This window comes from Euphorbia lathyris, chromosome 9, assembly GCF_963576675.1.
Source record: "Euphorbia lathyris chromosome 9, ddEupLath1.1, whole genome shotgun sequence".
In the NCBI taxonomy this organism is placed as follows: Eukaryota; Viridiplantae; Streptophyta; class Magnoliopsida; order Malpighiales; family Euphorbiaceae; genus Euphorbia; species Euphorbia lathyris.
The window spans coordinates 32441543-32460616 of record NC_088918.1 but is presented as its reverse complement, the minus strand read 5'-3'; the positions used below and the strand labels follow the sequence as shown (position 1 = coordinate 32460616).

The window sequence follows — 19074 nt, the reverse complement described above, 5'->3', positions numbered from 1 at the left end:
TGTAATAAAATTACCGAATTAATAGAACCGACCGAAATAAAAATTAATCAGATTTATTATTTATAAATTATATTAACAAACTCATCTGATGTTTAAACAAATTAATAACTTTTAAGTTTTTTTATTTATTAATTACTTGAAATTACCTTAGGAATCTAAACGGAACACACTTTATATATAAAAAATAATAAATAGCTAGTTATAGATTGAATAAAATACAATTGAGTTATAAACTCTTGAATTTAATATAGTGTTACCTCTGTAATACAAATTAGTGTTTGTATTAAAATAATATTAAGAAAATAGACTACACAGATAAAGGCATGTGGGTGTATAGGAACTGTTGAAATAGGAAAATAAGAAAGGCATGTGGGTGTACAGGAACTGTTGAAAATTGATTAACTTTTAAAATTGACACGTTAGTTTCTTCTCCCTGAGGTTGCCACATCAGCTTTAAGAATTAATATGCGGCCTTCAAATGGCTTTTTATTTCCGTGCTTTATATATATAAGAGATTAGTTATGTAAAAATCATATTAATCTCATAACTACGAGATATATATATATAAAAAATCATATTACAATTAATTAAATAATTAAAATAATTATATATATTTCGTATATCGTACAAGCCATCGACTGGTTTGACATAAAATGAATTAATCTCATCTCATAACTATTAGATATATATAAATTTTGTTAAGAAGTATAAGTTACATACAAAAACCCTTATAGAAAGTTTATATTTACATTCGGTTTTTAAAAGTTATCCATAAATATAAATATGTTATATAATAATTTGAATGTAAATTATTAATTTTCTTTAGAAAATGATAACGTATCTAGTTTTATGAAAAGTGTCAATTTATGCTTTACGTACAACATAACATAAATTTAGACTTAACATTTAAAAAAAATATCAATCTAGGCCTCGATAACATAACATGACACATTATTTATATTATTCTGTTAAACTATGTCAATTATACGTGGAGAGAGAAATCAGAACTGAACGGAATAATATGAATAACGTGTCACATTTTATTATTAAGACCTAAATTAGTATTATCTTTTAAACATTAACTTATATTGATACTATTTTATACGTGGATACTAAATTGATATTTCCTCGAAAACCATACCGGTGCCTTGCTATCTTATCCTAAAAAAACATCACGCTGCTAGGAATTTTGAAATTCACACGCTACCTAACCCGTGTGACATTTTTAAAATATATTTAATGTTTTTGATTAAATACAAGCCCAAGCCCAAACCAGAGAAGTCGATTATACGCATACACATCTCCATCTCCATCTGGTACTTCATTTCACATCTCTCTCCATCTCCGAATCTCCCTTTCACAGCAAAATAAAACCCTAAAACCGGAATTATCATCTCACTCTCTTGCTCACACAAGGAAACCCTCTCTGTTCTTACGTTTGATGGTAAAGCCTCTTATTCGCTTCGCAGTTCTAAAACTCGACAATGGGAGCAAGTCGCAAGCTACAAGGCGAGATTGATCGCGTCTTGAAGAAGGTCCAAGAAGGTGTTGATGTTTTTGACAGCATCTGGAATAAGGTCATCATTCTACTCTGTTTTAGCTTTCTGCGTTTCCTTTTTTTTTTCTTCTTATTTTTCTCTTTACTTCTGTTTCTAGCAATGTTTGGCTGGGTTGTAGAAATCATAGTTAATAACCGATTCAGGAATCTTAAATCACTTCTTTTACTTGTTAGAAATGTGAAGCTGCATTGCTTTAGTTTGATTGTATTCTCTTCCCGCCCTCTCTTTTGGACCTATGTTTGATTGCCTAGAAAATGCAGGAAACCAATGGTCATAAAAACGATTTGAAACTACAATAAGTTGTTATTGCCGTTACGGTATGGGCTTACTTGAACGGAGTTGAGTCATGCCTCTTTGTTTACCGCTTCCACAATTAAATTACCTTTTCTATGCATACAAAATGCAGCACGTGTTTGATAAAACTGATTAAGTGCTGAAACTGAATTTTAGTGTTTAAAAGTCCAAAAGTAACTATGTAACCGTTCATATTTTGACTTATGGTGATTTTTGACTTAATTGAATATTGTAATATTGTAAGGTGTTGAATAACTGCAGTTATTAAGCACACTTAAATAAGTGCTTAACTATTAAATTAAGTTAGTTTAAGGTATTTCTATTATATCTGCTGCCTATAATGACTTGTGCATGCAACACAATTTCCCAAATTTCACTGATTCTATATATAACCTTTGTTCTGTCTGCTGCCCAACAAAATGCATTTCCTATAATGCACTTTCATTTTGTTTCCGAGCAATTATGGAATCAGTTTGTTACTCTGTAGGTTTCTTGTTCTTTAAGTTTTTGGTTGGTTTTTCTAATTGTCTTTGGTGTTGACCTCTAAACTTAAAATTTAGCTCTTTAATTCATGAAGTGAATGCTCTTAGTGTGAAAAGATGAAAGTAGGAATAGTGATGGCACACTGATATTGGTCCTGATGTACGATGAATACTGTGGCCGTTCTAGCAGTCCTTGTGGTTGTTATGTTGTTAATAATGCTAATTATATTTGTTATTGTGATATTTGCGGTTGTGGATGCTGCAAATCAAGGTTACAATGATGATAGTGGTGGTGGTATATTGGTAGGGCTCGTAAAGGCAAAGCTGATGGTGGTAGTACTGGAAAATTCCATGAAATCTCCAGCAGTAATAAATGAGTTTGGAGTTTTCAAAAAAAAAAAAAAAGTGAGTTTGTTGGAATAATAGAAGACTAAGGCCTTGTTTGTTTGCTAAAAAATATTGGATAATAAGGTAAATTTTTTTGTTGGAAAAAAATATATTTCTGGTGTTTGGCCACAACACTGAAAAAGGGAAGAAATGGTGGCTGGCTGGCTGCTATTTGCAAAAGGGTAAAAGAAATGGAGTAGGGTTCCAAATGGTTTAGGAAAACGTTATACCCTTTTCAAAGGGTAAAACATTTTCCTCACTTCATATATTTTTTTTGTTGACCAACCTAAAATTTTCCATTGCAAGCTTGGGAATAGCAAGGGTAATGTAGATGATTGAGTATATCTTGAGGTGTCAACCTTCATGTAATGAGTTTTTCAATTTAGGATTTTTATTATATACAGCATGAGAGATGTAGACAAGGATGTCAATATTAGGATCAAAAGTAAGGTGGTTGAAGTGGAGAAGTTTAATAGGGTGTTATGTGATAGAAATTTGCCTATAAAATTGAAAGCAAAATTTTATAGAACGATTGTTGGTCGGGCAGTGCTTTATGAAAGTGAGTGCTGAGCAATAAAAAGACAAAAATATTGAGAAAATGAGTGTAGCAGAGATGAGGATGTTGAGATGGATGGATGATTGTGACCACAGATGGATAAGATTAAGAATGAGTATATCCAAGAAAAGTTAGATATGATTCAAACAATGGAAGGATTTTCAAGGTGGTTTGGACTATTCAACTCTAGCAACCTGGGTGAAGGAAGGTCATTGAAAATGATCTCAGATTGTTAGACTGTTCAGATGATCTTACAATTAACAGTAATGAACGGAAATTGAAAATCTATATAGGCCCCCAACTAGTCGGGTCTAAAGTTGGCGGTTATCATGATATCAGAAGCTTCATCTGGGTTATCAGATTTGTTTTTTTTTTTTAATATTTCTAGAAATTTGGATATCAGAAGCTTAATCTAGGGTTATCAGAAGCCTTATCAGTATTTTCTTTTTGTCATTGTTGTGACTAATGCTGTATTTTTTTTTCCGAGTCAAGTGCAGGGTTGTTTTCTTATTTGCTAAGCTTGTAGTATTGAAAGTTTCTATATAATTTCCCTTGGCTGAAATTTAAACTGTAATGGTTCTTATTTAGAAGATCGTTGTTTATTGATGTGCATTATTGCTTTAGGTTTATGATACAGACAATGCAAATCAGAAAGAGAAATTTGAAGCAGACTTGAAGAAGGAGATAAAAAAGTTGCAGAGGTACAGAGACCAGATCAAAACATGGATCCAATCTAGTGAAATCAAGGATAAGAAGGTCAGTCCTCTCTGTTTCTTTGTCTTCAATGTTGAAATATGCATAACAAATTTAGAACTCTCCAAACTTGGCTGGATCTAATTGTGTAACTTAGTTTTCCTTGGGTATGTAAATAATTTGTAATCTTATTAAACATGAGTTCCGTACATCCAGTTGTTAAACTTTCTGATTGACAGAAATTATAGTCTTTTGTTTGTTGGATATGCAATTTTAGATGGACTTTATGGGAAAACTTGTGAAATTCATTGTTCCTTGGGTACATGTTGATAACATGCCTCTGTTGGTTTTCTCATTATAACTTTTTCTCTTATGTAGACCCCTTTTATTTCTTAACAAATGATTAATCAGATATTGCAACTGAAAATTGATGAGATATTTTTATTCATTTCTTTCATGTTTTACACTGATGGAAGTCCTTTTTTCTATTTTGATTCGTGTTCATGTAGGTTAGTGCATCATATGAGCAGGCATTGGTGGATGCTCGTAAGCTCATTGAGCGTGAAATGGAAAGATTTAAGATCTGTGAGAAGGAAACAAAGACAAAGGCGTTTTCTAAAGAAGGGCTGGGCCAACAACCTAAAACTGTAAGCATTGGGAACTTATAAGTTAATCTATCTCATTGCGGAATTGCTGAATATGTATTGGGGTTATAAGGTTGAAAAATCCTTTGGTCTCTTGTCCTGGCTGGTGTGGTGAATCAGTGAAACATTGATCTATAAGGAAATTGTTATTTTTTTATAGGGATAAAGTCCAAAATTGCCCCTAACATTTTTGGGCAAGTACAGATATACCCTTATGTAAGAAATGGTAAAATTTTGTCCTCAATGTTTTCAAGTTGGAGCAACTTTGGGCCCAAATAATAGTATATGGAGCAATTTTGGACCCAGGTAACAAAACCCATAAAACAGAACTCTTACCTGGGCCTAAGGGAAGGGGCACAGGGGTGCCGACGCACCCCGCCGTCGGGAACTATCCCTTATCGTGGTGGTTAAGAGGTAGTTCCACCTGCCCACCCCTCCATCTGCTGATTGCACCCCAGCAGATAAAGGTTTGTGCATCTTCTTAGGCTAGGCCAAAACTGTGTTGTATTGGCCTATGTAGGGGATTTTTTTTTTTAATCCCAACCCATGTGGGTTGGGTTTATTTTTTGCACTCTAATGAGCCAAAGGTTGACTGCTCCACTGTTTAGGCCCAAAGTTGCTCCAGGTTGGAAAAGTTGAGGACAAAATTTACCATTTTTTATTTTAGGAGTATATTTGCACTTCCCCAAAAGTGTTAGGGGCTAATTTAAACCTTGTTCCTTTTTAATATCATGTTGGTTGACTACCTGTTAATTAGAGTTTTATCAATTTCATGTGGAGGAACCACTTCTCATTTTTACTGTTTAACACTTTGGCTCTGATATAGCTTCTGAAAAGAGTTTTATATATTTCATCCGGAGGAACCGCTTTCCTTTTTTTTTCTTCCAGTTGTCACTTTGGCCTGAGCTGTAAATTTATATGGGAAGAAAAAATTTAGTTGAACTTAAGCTCTTAAGCTGTTGGAAAACACCTTTTATTGCACAAAACTGTGTGAATCATGAAATTGCTTTGTTTTAATTTCACTGTTCATATTCTTAAGAGAACTAGAACTGGTGGTAATAACTACTTTGCATGTAATATTTTCTATTCGTTGTTTTTAAGTAGTAGTTTTTGATCATATAACTGCTTTTTTGGGATTTTAGTAATATGTAAATCCTACTCACCATCACTCTCTGTTTTATTTGAGATGATGTACAAGTACAATGACTTCTTTTATCCACATGAAAACTTATTTCTGCAGTCAAATTGTGATTCTGAAAATTATGTTTTGATAGGATCCAAAGGAGAAGGCTAAATCAGAGACAAGGGATTGGTTAAACAATGTGGTAAGTAATTATACTCTCACAATCTCTTCTATCGAATTTTCTTTCAGTTACTATACGGTTTTTGTTCCTCCATGGTAACTTTCTTGCGGTTAGATTATGCTGAATGCATGTTTGTTGTGTGGCAAGTGTTTGGTGTTGCATATGCCACAAAGTTTCAAATGGTTGATGGCGTAAAAGTCGACCTGTTGCATTTGAATTTATTCTTGAGCTCAGTGTACGGTTGTGCTCTTGCTTTCTCTCTCACACAGTCACTCTCTCATTCACACACATGACATTGTCAGCTGTGCATGGAGTTTTAGCATAATAATTGATTATCTTTTACAGACAGTTAATTATTATGTCATGTATTTCTTGTAGAAGCTATATACTGCGATGACATATTTGTTGTGTGGCAAGTGTTTGGTGTTGCATATGCCACAAAGTTTCAAATGGTTGATGGCGTAAAAGTCGACCTGTTGCATTTGAATTTATTCTTGAGCTCAGTGTACGGTTGTGCTCTTGCTTTCTCTCTCACACAGTCACTCTCTCATTCACACACATGACATTGTCAGCTGTGCATGGAGTTTTAGCATAATAATTGATTATCTTTTACAGACAGTTAATTATTATGTCATGTATTTCTTGTAGAAGCTATATACTGCGATGACATATTATGTCCTTTATTAGGTTGGGGAGTTGGAATCTCAGATTGATAGCTTTGAAGCTGAGATGGAGGGTCTATCTGTTAAGAAAGGAAAGACACGGCCACCCAGATTGGTAGGCAAGGAGATGAATTGTGCTCTTCAGAAATTTGTCTTTTCTTGTTACAGTCCTATATTTATTTGTTCATTTGTTTATTTATTTGTTGCTTGGTGTTTAGACACATTTAGAGACGTCTATCGTGCGACATAAAGCTCATATAATGAAGTTAGAATTGATCTTGAGGCTATTGGATAATGATGAATTGAGTCCAGAGCAGGTCAATGACGTTAAAGACTTCCTAGATGATTATGTGGAGCGAAATCAGGTTTGCTTTTTTAATTGTGGTTTACTTATATTGCAATAAGATTTCTATTTCAAAGTGCAATGATTTGAAATATTACTTATTATAAATGGCTTGTCAATGATTTGCATTACCTGTGTTGTTTATCTTTGTTCAGTGTTAAACTGTTAATATTCTTGATGAATGAGCTTTCTACTATTGTTCTTGCATAATCTTTATTTTCTCCATGACTCTTTTTTCCTTATAGGAGGATTTTGATGAATTTAGTGATGTTGATGAGCTTTACAGTTCATTACCACTAGACAAGGTGGAGTCTCTTGAAGATCTGGTAATCATTGGTCCTCCTGGTCTTGTTAAGGTAAATTTTTTATGTCATGCTCTTGATGTTTCCAACTCTTAGAATGCTGAGGTGGAAAATTGTTGTAATTTTTTGATTGTTTCTTTTTTATTCCATGTTTGAGGTGGAAAATAATACTGAGCTTTTCCTTTTTACCCCGTACATGTACATATTACCGGTTACTTTTTATTTGTTCTTTTCACAATGGTTAAAATATGAACATGTTTCACAGGGTGCACCAATTCATAGCTTGAAGACTTCTCTGGCAGCACCTGCTTCTCAAATGCCTGTATGTTATTCATGCTGATTGCTGATTTTGTATTTGCTTGATTGCTTCTTCTTGTTAAGGGTTGAGTCCATGATTTCTAGCCTCTCTGGAGATGATTCCTTGTATTCTAACTTTTGACACCTCTATTTCCAACTTCATTGTGGATTATTACATTGTGTTTTACTCTATGTACCATGTCTCTCCCTGTTCTCAATTTCAATCTTTGACAATATTATTCTGGGATTAAATTCCATTGGTTTGAAGGGTTAAGAGTGTTTTATATTAAATCTGTTGTCTAGGCTATTACCAGTAGTGCAATGATGTTGCTGTAATTCCAATGGACATTTATCATTGTAGAATTGTTTAATAATTATGTGAATCATTTCTCACTTTGTATTGTGCTTAGAAATATGTTTCTCAGTCTGCATTTAAATGAAAATTACATGGTTTAGTTTTTCTGTTAATTCTCATTATCTTCCCTCAATTGGGTTTGTTATAATATTTAAAGTAATGGAATTTATGTTTTCTTTCTAGGTTACTGTGCCTTCTGCTCATCCACAGACTACTGCTGTTCAGGAGCAGGCAGATGATACAGCTTCACAGGATAGTAATTCTGATATTGTTGCAAGAACTCCACCTTCCAAAAGCAGTATAATTAATTCTTCTGCTGCGTCAACACCCACTATGAATCATGCAACTCCTGTTCCTGTGAGTGTTCCAGCTCATAATTTGTCTGCTGTATCAGCCTCTTCAATTCTTCCAAGTTCAACTTCTGTACGAGGTGCACTGGAAAATGCAGCAGCTACTAATCCGTCGTCTCCTGTAACACTGACAAATTCTGTGAAGGAGGAAGAAATTCCAGGCTTCCCTAGTCGTAGGCCATCGCCTGCTCTTTCTGATACAGGACTAGCAAGGGGCATTGCTAGAGGTGGCCTCTCTAGTCAGCCCTCATCTAGTATTCCTCTCAGCTCTAGTACAGTTCCTAGCAATGGAGCTCTTGGCCCAGTACCTTCGGCATCAGAAATAACAAAAAGGAATATCTTAACAGATGATAGGCTTGTGAGTAGTGGAATGGTGCAGCCTTTGGCTTCCCCACTAAGTAACCGGATGATCTTGACTCAGGCTGGCAAGAGTAATGATGTAACGGGTTTGGTTGATTCTAGTAATGCTAATGATACTTCTCCAATTGGTGGGAGAGTGTTTTCTCCTTCTTTGGTCCCTAGCATGCAATGGAGACCTGGAAGTCCATTCCAAAATCAAAATGAGCCGGTATTTACTCTGTCTCATGCACATGGATTTTACTTCTAAGGCATGTGAGTTAGTTCATTTGGGATTTGCAGGAATTTTAGTGCAGAAACCCACCAAGTCATCCACACATAAGAGAGAGAGGGGAGGGAAAAAATATAAACTATAATAAGAAGGTTATGTACTATAGCATGCCACTACAAGCCATTCCTCGGAACTGTCTTGATTGTTGAATTGATCATTATAGTGGCCATCAAATGTCAATATTTCAGCTGTTCAATCTAAAATCACACTGATAATTGTGTTCCTTTCTTAAAAAATGTGTATCCAAATTCATACAACTTTATTATTGTAGTTCAGGTCTTTTTCTTTTTTGAATTGAAGTTCAATTACACAGCATGATGATAATTATTTTCCTCTCAGGGACAGTTTCGTGCAAGAACTGAAATACCACCTGATCAGAGAGAAAAGTTTTTGCAACGATTTCAACTAGTCCAGCAACAACAAGGTCATAACACTCATAACACCCTCCTTAGTATGCCCCCTCTTGCTAGTGGCAATCATAAACAGTTCTCTGCCCAACCAAATCCACTTTTGCCGCAGGTTCTCTTCTTATACATGATTTCTTAATTCTTGCGTCTTTACTTATCCCACCAAGTAATTATGTATGAACTTTGTCATCGGAAAAATACTTTAGGGTATTGTTCCATTCCATATAATTGTTTTAGTAGTGATTATATAAAATCTAGCTCAGCGGTTTAGTTCCTAATATCCATCTCTATTATAATTTTGACATAGTTTGTTCTTTTTAGATAAAGGATTCATGATTAGAGAATTATTGATTGATTCTTCTTTTCTTTCTTTGTTGATACAGTAATGAGAATCATGTGAATGCATAATAGGGTTCTAACAATTCAAATAATTTAATTTCAGTTCATAGTTAGAGCCATATGACAGTAAAGTATTTCTTTGTGATTATGTGCTGGAGGATAGATGATGGATGCTGATGTTTTTTTATTGTAATTTTGTTCTTTTAGTATCCGATCTTTGATACTTTTTTTTTGTTTTCTGCCTTTTCAGTTCTTCTGTTTATATAAACAAATTCTTTAGTATGCTTTCTGACTATTTTGGCAGTTCAATTCTCAAAGCACATCTGTCTCTCCTCAAGTTAGCCTGGGTCTTGGAGTTCAGGCACCAGGTCTCAATTCTGTTGCATCTGCTGGTTTACAGCAGCCAAATTCTATCCATCCGCAGTCTAGTCAATCAGTTGCAACATCCGCTGGTCCAAAAGATACTGGTACTGCTCAATTATTACCTCTACCTTGGTTGACAGGCTTTAATAAACTTATTTTAGGTCAATGTTCTGAATCCATGATGCAGATTTTGGCCTTGCAAAAGTTGAGGAGCCGCAGCAATCTCAGAATTTACCTGATAATTCGACTCCTGAATCTGCTGCCACGTCGGGGCTGGCCAAAAATCTTGGGAATGAGGATGAATTGAAAGCTCCATATGCAATGGATACTCCTGTATGCAGAATGATTTTTTACTCTTTCCAATTATACTATTTCACTGAACAGTATCTTTTCAAAATATATATAGTGGGTGAATTTCCTCATCAACTTTTGGTGATTGTTTCCATTGGGCCTGTGTCCGATTTTCCTTGCTTTATTTTCTTTGGTGAGATTGACTAACTTATCAAAACAAGCACTATACTCTTTATTAGTTTAGTTTAGGATAGCAACATACTCAAGGAACGCAAAGCTAATACTAAATATTTCATATTACCCCAATTCAAAGTTTACTTGAATCTTTCTTATCAAAGCAAGGAAGTCGTTTCAGGCGAAATGAAATCATAAGCGATTTTCGCTCTACCATTAATTTTTGCGCAGCCGTCTTTGAGAAAGAAAGTCAGACATTCATAAAGGCATAAAGGAAGAGGGGCACTTGAGTCAGCCGCCGGTGCCCCACTGCCAATCGCTAACCAGGAGGTGGTTTCATCGAGCCCTCTCTGTAATAAGAGTTGCGCGAGCTTAGTCACTCCCCTATGGATGGTTTCATAGGTAAGTAAAAAGCTAAAGAACATAGTTGCCTAGGTAAGCCCGGGAGAAGAATACCTTTCATCTTTCATAAGAGGTTTGCCCTATTTTCTTTGTACCTGGAGAATGGTTTTCTCTATCCACTAGTTCCTTAACTCTTATTGAATAATATGTGGGCTGGTAAGGTACGAACTGAGGCGTTGAATCTTCTGTAATTTCAGAAGCATGGGATTCACTTAGTCGTGGAATCTGTGCTGGGATAGTTTTTCCCTGAAAGAAGGGTGAAACGAGCTTGTCAATGGCAGTGAAAGACGAAGGTATTCCATTCTTGGTCTTTGAGTAGGTTAAGAAGCTCGCCTACCAGTACAGAAATGCATCTCCTTCGCCTGCGTGCAATAGCTCTATCTGGCGTGTTGCCTTGCATGCAAGTGAAGCGCTATTTATTGGCGGCAATAAGATAAATAGCTCACCGAGCCTTGATTGATGCAGCCCCCACCTCTGAAAGCTGAAGGAAGGCAGTGCCCTTGATTGTTTTGTTCCACAGAGAATTATCATGGCACCCCAGAACCGTGACATCCAGCAGCGTCATCCCCTTGCATGCGAGAGACTTCTATGCCAGCTGCTATTCCCGGCTCTGTTATGAAAGAAAGTGGTAGACTAATCTTACAAGTGTTCCCTAATGAGGGATTTTTGAGATTAATTAGGGTTCTCCTTTCTCTCCTTCACCCATCTGCTGAGGGTTCAGCTCCTATTGAAGATGGCCACTAGTTCAAAAAACGAAAAAGAAAATGAATGGCAGAGAGGATTCAATCACAACTGATACGAGAATGGGCATGGCAATTTTTTCCTCTCCCTATTCATCAAGTACTTCGTAACTGTTGACTAGCTTACTTCGACCAGACTAGGGATCTCATTAGTGGTCAAAGGTGAAAGAACAGTTGGTGAGTAAAGCTTAGAGGGCGGCCTCCGAGAGCAAAAATGGGCACAGAATTGAGGGTAGGGGAATAGAATAGAATTGGGTAGAATTATTGTTGTTTTGGGCCTCCAATCTGTCTGACCTATCCAAGATAAGCAGAAATGCCTGGAAAATACAGACTCCATGCATGCGTTTTTTTTCCTTCTCCTCTCAGCCCCAAACTGACGTGACTTGGAATCCATTCTTGCGAACAAACACAACCAAACCCTACACACCTAGGGCGGCCTCCAACCTAATGAACCTATTCGCCACAGATGACCAAAGCGGACAAGATTTTCATCTTTAGATGCTCTTGCAAACCTTTTTATTTTAACAGGATATTTATGACATATGGCATAAAAACCATACCAGAGGCTGACCCACTTTGTTTGTTCCTTGGTTGGGATCTATCACTACTTTGTGAAGAGCCATAACAAGCAAGTACACTTTTTCATGCCATTATCCAGTTATCTTAGCAGAATGCTATATTAAGTCTTTTTTGTTTTTTAATAGCAATTTCATATCAAGTCTTTATATGATGCTATTGCATTGCATTCATGAAATTCATTGACAAGTGACTTGTCATTTTCAGTATGCTAGTGGTATTGCATAAAGATAGTTTAGTGTCAGGATCACTGTTGTTAGAATCTTACAATTCACGATTCGAATCATACGATTCGATTCAGCTCTATTTCGAGCTGAATCTGTAGGGTGAATCTAAATTGTACAGAATCTTACGATTCGCGATTCGAATCTTACTATTCGATTCGATTCAGCTCTATTTCGAGTCGGATCTTCATCATTGTTCATCAAAAACTTCAACAACACTAATTACTAAATCCACTATCCTCTAGTCGGATTGTTATTTATCAAGCTATCAACTCAAACTAGTTTCATTCCATCATTATCAAGTTGACAACAAAGCCAAAAAAAAGTCAGAAGCTCAAACTCACCATCTCAAGTTATTAAACAGAGTCCGATTTGTGAATTAGTTTTATTAGGATTGCATTTGCATTAGATTTGAATTGTAAGTACTTGGTTGATATGATTTCTTTTTTTTATTTTAACATTAAAATTGCATTGCTAGACTAACATTTGATAGTATTTTGTGTTCAACATGGTAAATATTTTAATTTTTTATAATATTATGAATTTGAACTGAATCTTACGATTCATGAGTCACGGTTCATAAAATGTGGATTTCGATTCATGAGTCGAATCTCGATTTGACAACTATGGTCAGGATTATGTGCTCTGAACTATTTTTATGTGCATGTTTGCTGCAGACAAACACATCTGGCATGATTGCGGAACCTGTCCAATTGCCAAGAGATACTGATCTCTCTCCAGGGCAACCCATACAGTCCAGTCAACCTTCCACTGGCCTTGGGGTTATTGGTCGGAGAAGCAACTCAGATCTTGGTGCAATAGGTGATAATCTCAGTGGATCTGCTGTAAATTCCGGGCCAATGCATGAACAGTTATATAATTTGCAGATGCTAGAGGCAGCATACCACAAGCTTCCTCTACCAAAAGACTCAGAACGTGCTAGGAGCTATACTCCAGTATGGATAACTAATCTTTCTTCATTTTTATTGGACCTGTGCTATCCAAAATTTTGTCATTCTTGTGCTATCATTTGGTAACGTTTGCCTTATGTGGTACTCCCATAGGTGACATTTAACCCAGTTCTTATGAAAATTCATCCGATTTGTTAATTTGTCTTGCATGACAATTTTTGACACGTGGCATCTATACATGACAATTGTTTTAATTTTTTTTTTTTTTCCATATAATCTTTATATGTGGATAAAAAAAAAGGGCGGCCCGGTCGCACTACGCGTCCCCGCTAAGCGAGGGTCCGGGGAGGGGTCCCACCACAAGGGTGTACTGGGGGCAAGCCTTCCCCTGCCAATTTATTTGGCAAGAGGCTGCTCCTAAGACTCGAACCCGTGACCTCTTGGTCACACGACAACAACGTTTACCGTTTTCCATATAATCTTTATATGTGGATAAATAAGAAAAAATTATTTCCTTATTTATCCACATACTAAGTCTATATTTAAAACAAAAATTAAAACAATCGGCATGCCACGTGTTAAAAATTTATGTCATGCGGAAAATTTAATAAATTGGATAAATTTTCATCCAAAATTGGTCAAATGTCAGCTATGGGAATACCTAAGAAGACAAATGTTACCAAATGAAACCACGGGGACAAATGACAATTTTGGATACACAGGGGCCAAATGGGGGGCTTTAATCACTATAAAAATAATTGTTCCTATTTTACTTGGTCTTCTCAGAGGCACCCTGCAGCTACACCTCCTAGTTATCCTCAAAATCAGGCACCTATTGTAAATAATCCTGCATTCTGGGAACGCCTAACCATTGATAGTTATGGAACTGATACTCTGTTCTTTGCATTTTACTATCAACAGGTGACATGTCATACCACGATTAATTACATGCACTATTGTTTTTCTGGGATAAAATTACTATGATCTCGTTCTCAAAATTGTCCATTGTATGCAGAATACCTATCAGCAATACTTGGCTGCAAAAGAGCTAAAGAAACAATCCTGGAGATATCATAGAAAATATAACACCTGGTTTCAAAGGCATGAGGAGCCTAAAATTGCAACTGATGAATATGAGCAGGGCACTTATGTGTATTTCGATTTCCATATTGCCAATGATGACCTCCAACATGGATGGTAAGCTGCTTTTGGGGTTAAATGCAACTTTTACTGTTATCTTAAAATGGTCACTCAACTTTAATTTGTCTCAGTAAAATCATTCAATTTTGAGTTTTTTCCCAATAAAGTCACACTCCGGCCACTTCCAGAGCAAAAGGCACTAAACTTTCTTGGTTGTGTCACAATGGTTACTCAACTTCAATTTGTCTCGATAAAATCATTTAACATTGGATTTTGTCACAATGAAGTCATTCTGGCTTCTTCAACAACAAAAAGACATGTAAATTGTTGTTTCCACATTAGCAGTAGTCACCTTTCACCGCTGACCGACACGACACGTAACTTCCACCTAGCTAACCGAAATGACACTTGGTTGTCACATGGTTGACGCTTGTCATTTCGGCTAACTAGGTAGTAGCCACACGTCGTTTTGGTTAGCTATGTTGTAGCCATGCGTTGTTTTGGTCAAAGGTGAAAGTACTACTAATGTGGAAGCCACATCAATTTTCTGGTGTCTTTTGCTGTTGAAGATGCCGGAATGACTTTATTGAGACAAAATCCAAAGTTGAATGATTTTATTGAGACAAATTGAAGTGGAGTGACCATTGAGGTAACCATAAAAGTTCACTGAAGAAGTGTGCATTTAACCCGCTGCTTTTGATAGTGAAATTGCTTGTTTCTGCATTGATATTTGGAATATATAATTTGGTAGCATAAGCCGTTTTAAATGACAGATATTAATCTGCTTCCTGAGCCAATTTTTGTTTTTCAAGCACAATTTTTTAATCAATCTAATTATTTTAGGCATAGCAGCTCGCTCTTTATTAAACAATGAGATCATTTTAGAACAGTCTTAACAGGTTTCGGTCTGTTTTTCTTTCAGGTGTCAAAGAATAAAGACGGAGTTCACTTTTGAGTACAACTATCTTGAAGATGAACTCTTAGTTTAGAAGATGTGCACAACGCATAGGATTCAGGCCAAATTAATTTCTGGTTTGTGCCATGACGAATATGCATGTTGATTTTTCCTTTTTAATTGGATTACAGGATACCTATTTGTAAATTGTAAAATGTGTATTTGAGCTACCTGTAACAAAACAGAGACTGCCAAGATTGACAGAACTATGATTCGCCTTATACAAGTCATCTTTCGTACATGATACACTCAGACACAGGCTTATGCCCCTTAATACAAAGATAATGATGATGAAAAATATTTAGGCATAAAGGTAAAGGCTTATTTGGCCGTTGTGGATGAAAAGTTAACGGAATTGTTAATTATTGACACATGACATAATATTTGACTCAAACATGTACACATGACAATTGTTTTAATTATTTTTCATAGACTTAAAATAAGGGCTTTAATCCAAATATTTATAAATAACCGTGCAATTGGTTTTCGGTGATTTTGCTAACTAATGAAGATTGTGGTGCAGTATGAAACAAATCTTCTTAACTTCAATTTGGAGCAGCTCAAGACATCAGAGTTGAGCTCACCTCTTAAGCAGCAGACTGACCAAAGACTAGGAAATCACTTTCTAGCTTAGTGATCCGATTGTAATATTGTGTTTATCCATGGTTTATTATATTTGTCAACTGCTTCGCAAGAAGTGTGATGATGAATTTCTACTGAAACCAATTGTCTTTTTTCCCGATGGCTGTTGAAGTTTGCCATTTGTATCACAAAATTATTTAATTCACTTTTTTTTTTCAATAAAGATTGTTCTACATGTGACAAAGCGGCAACAAAAAAAAAATCGTTATTTTGCTTGAAACTGCTGCATCCAAAAAAAGAATGTCGATGGGAAAGCTCTATTATTATGCACTGATGATGCCCTTTTCTTTAACTTTCTTGTCTTTAGCTTGGTAATATAATTTTTTTATTTGATTTTTGGTAGAGTAAATTATAATTAAATTTTACAATTTGCAATTAATTTTTTTTTTTTTTTGATAGTAATTTGCAATTAATTTTATTAAGATGCATTTGCACTAGATTTGAATTTGAAGAGTGACTTGTCAGGTTTGAAGTGACAGGACATCACACTTAAATTATGGTAACTAATGAGCGGTTTGATTTATCTGCTACTTTTCATGAATAAAAAACAAACAATAGTTTTCTAATCAAACATGTAAAACTCTTATTTTCAATATAAAAAGAACAAACATGATGAGAAAACGAAGTAAACAACCCTAACATTGTGACATAAAATTGAACTTAGGCTTAACGTTTAAAATAGCACAAATATAGACTTAACGTTTACAACATAATATCAATTTAGGCTTAACGTTTACAACATGGTATCAATTTAGGTCTCACGTACAAAATAGCACCAATATAGACTTAACGTTTACAAAATAATACGAATTAAGCTTAACGTTTACAAAATAATACGAATTTAAGCTTAACGTTTATAAAATATATCCAATTTAAGCTAAACGTCACAATTAAATTAACCATATTATATTCTTTTCCTATTAACTTTATATGTTATCTTCTTTTTTAGTTCTATTTTCTTATTTATTATAATACAATTAATTAGTAGGGAAAAGTACAAAAATAAACCTTGTGGTTACACTCATTTTCGAACAGCACCCATGTGGTTTAAAAGTTTGCAAAATGGTACCATGTACTTCATTCCGTTAGCAAACACATACCAAATTGACTAACGGTGTTAAAAGTCAAAAGGATAAGAGTTAATTTGGTCCTTATATTTATTTATTTTTATAAATTGATCCCCTTATTATCTAATTATCACAAACAAATCCCAAAATAAAAAATAAAAATCAAATATACCATCTTCTTCATCTCTTTTTAATTTTTTTTTCTTATTTCTCTCTCTTCTCTCTCTCCTCTTTGTTAATTTCTCTCTCTAAAATCAATTGAATTTCGATGTTTTCAATTTCAACTTATCCTAATTTATAATAGTTTGATGCAGTGGTTGAATAATATGATTCACATGGCTTTAATTCAATTGATCTAATTCTATCTCAAAATTATACTCATCATGTATTTGGGCAACCAATTTTTGCTATCAATGAGAAGTTTTTGACAACGAGATTCCCAGCATCAACATTCACAACTATTTACACTATTAAACTGCCTTGCACAAAGAAATCCATCTATAGCTTTGCACTAAGAAAGCTACTGCTTCGTCCTCTTTTTCTCATTGTGACAACTTTATTATCAATGATGTTTCCTTTCTTCAATGGAATTCTGGGTCTGCTAGGAGCTATAGCCTTTTGGCCATTAACAGTTCAATTCCCACTAAAAATGTATACAGAGCAGTTCAAGATCAAAAAATGGAGTTTTCGTTGGATATGTTTTCAAGTCTTAAGCTTAGTTAGTTTAATTGTGACTCTTGTTTCAGGTATAGGTTCAGTTGCAAGTATGTTAGATAGTTTTAAGAAAGCAAAGCTGTTCCATATTAATTTGTAATAGTTATTCTTAGTTTGTTTTTGCTTTTGGTAGACCTTATATTCAGTTTTCAGCTTCCTGACATTTTTTTTTTTATAGAATGAAATTTTCATATCATTTTGCTTTACCATAATGTATGCAATTTACATAGAAGATGAAAACATGGAAACATGGTTAGGCCGGAAAGAGAAGAAGAGAGCGTAGAAATGTCATTAAATTGAAAACATGGAAATTCAATTGATTTTAGAGAGAGAAATTAACAAGGAGGAGAGAGAAGAGAGAGAAATAAGAAAAAAAATTAAAGAGAGATGAAAAAGGTGGTATATTTGATTTTTATTTTTTATTTTGGGGTTTGTTTGTGATAATTAGATAATAAGGGGGTCAATTTATAAAAATAAATAAACATAAGGACCAAATTAACTCTTTTCCTTTTGACTTTTAACACCGTTAGTCAATTTGGTATGTGTTTGCTAACGGAATGAAGTACATGGTACCACTTTGCAAACTTTTAAACCACATGGGTGCTGTTCGAAATGAGTGTAACCACAAGGTTTATTTTTGTACTTTTCCCTAATTAGTATTATTGCCCATTAAAATTTTATATTTGTTTTTCATCAACCATTCCATGACTCCTAAATTTCATGGCTCGTGTAATATATGCAAACTAAAAGTAATTGATATATGTCAGTGTTCGAAATGTTGTGGATATTCAATTACTTTCAGTTTGCATATATTACATGAGCAATAAATTTAGGAGTCATGGAATGGTTGATGAAAAACAAATATAAAGTTTTAATGGACAAGAATACTAATTAATTGTATTATACTACCTCCGTTTCATATTACATGTCTTTTTAGAGACTATTTTTTATTTCATATTACATGTCATTTTATATGATCAGTACGCGTTAAGTCATCTTTTTTCCTGCTATAAAACGTGGGTTTATGAAAATTAATTAGCATAATGTATTTATTATAGAATAAATAAATAGTAGAATCAATAAATAAGGGACAACAATGTCTTTCCTCTAATATCCTTAATTTCTATGCAAGTCTCTAAAACGACATGTAATATGAAACGGAGGGAGTAATAAATAAGAAAATAGAACTAAATAAAAAATAACATATAAAGTTAATAGGAAAAAAATATAATATGGTTAATTTAATTGTGACGTTTAGCTTAAATTGGATATA

At 34.6% G+C, this 19074-nt stretch overlaps 1 protein-coding gene across 3 annotated transcripts; it reads left to right on the top strand.

The window, feature by feature from the left end:
- The first annotated feature begins 1288 nt into the window (after positions 1 to 1288).
- On the top strand, positions 1289 to 16134 carry LOC136205417 (uncharacterized). 3 transcript variants are annotated; one of them, XM_065996008.1, is made up of 17 exons: positions 1289 to 1577; positions 3903 to 4034; positions 4481 to 4618; positions 5890 to 5940; positions 6607 to 6696; positions 6800 to 6946; positions 7170 to 7280; positions 7492 to 7548; positions 8062 to 8796; positions 9196 to 9375; positions 9907 to 10069; positions 10153 to 10298; positions 13050 to 13328; positions 14070 to 14204; positions 14299 to 14480; positions 15346 to 15455; positions 15902 to 16134. In XM_065996008.1, exons 1-16 carry the CDS (start codon positions 1485 to 1487, stop codon positions 15410 to 15412), a joined length of 2706 nt encoding a protein of 901 aa, XP_065852080.1. In that variant the 5' UTR covers positions 1289 to 1484; the 3' UTR covers positions 15413 to 15455; positions 15902 to 16134. The 3 variants fall into 3 exon arrangements, with proteins under 3 accessions (XP_065852080.1, XP_065852079.1, XP_065852081.1); XM_065996007.1 differs by lacking the exon at positions 15902 to 16134 and having other exon boundaries at positions 1290 to 1577; positions 15346 to 15617; XM_065996009.1 differs by lacking the exons at positions 7492 to 7548; positions 15902 to 16134 and having other exon boundaries at positions 1290 to 1577; positions 15346 to 15617.
- Positions 16135 to 19074: the final 2940 nt, after the last annotated feature.

What these genes read in the sequence shown, in the direction of transcription:
- LOC136205417 (XM_065996008.1), top strand. Translation starts at nt 1,485, where the DNA reads ATGGGAGCAAGTCGCAAGCTACAAGGCGAGATTGATCGCGTCTTGAAG. An exon ending in TTGACAGCATCTGGAATAAG is followed by an intron (nt 1,578 to 3,902) that starts GTCATCATTCTA and finishes TTATTGCTTTAG; the next exon opens with GTTTATGATACAGACAATGC. An exon ending in GTCCTCCTGGTCTTGTTAAG is followed by an intron (nt 7,281 to 7,491) that starts GTAAATTTTTTA and finishes CATGTTTCACAG; the next exon opens with GGTGCACCAATTCATAGCTT.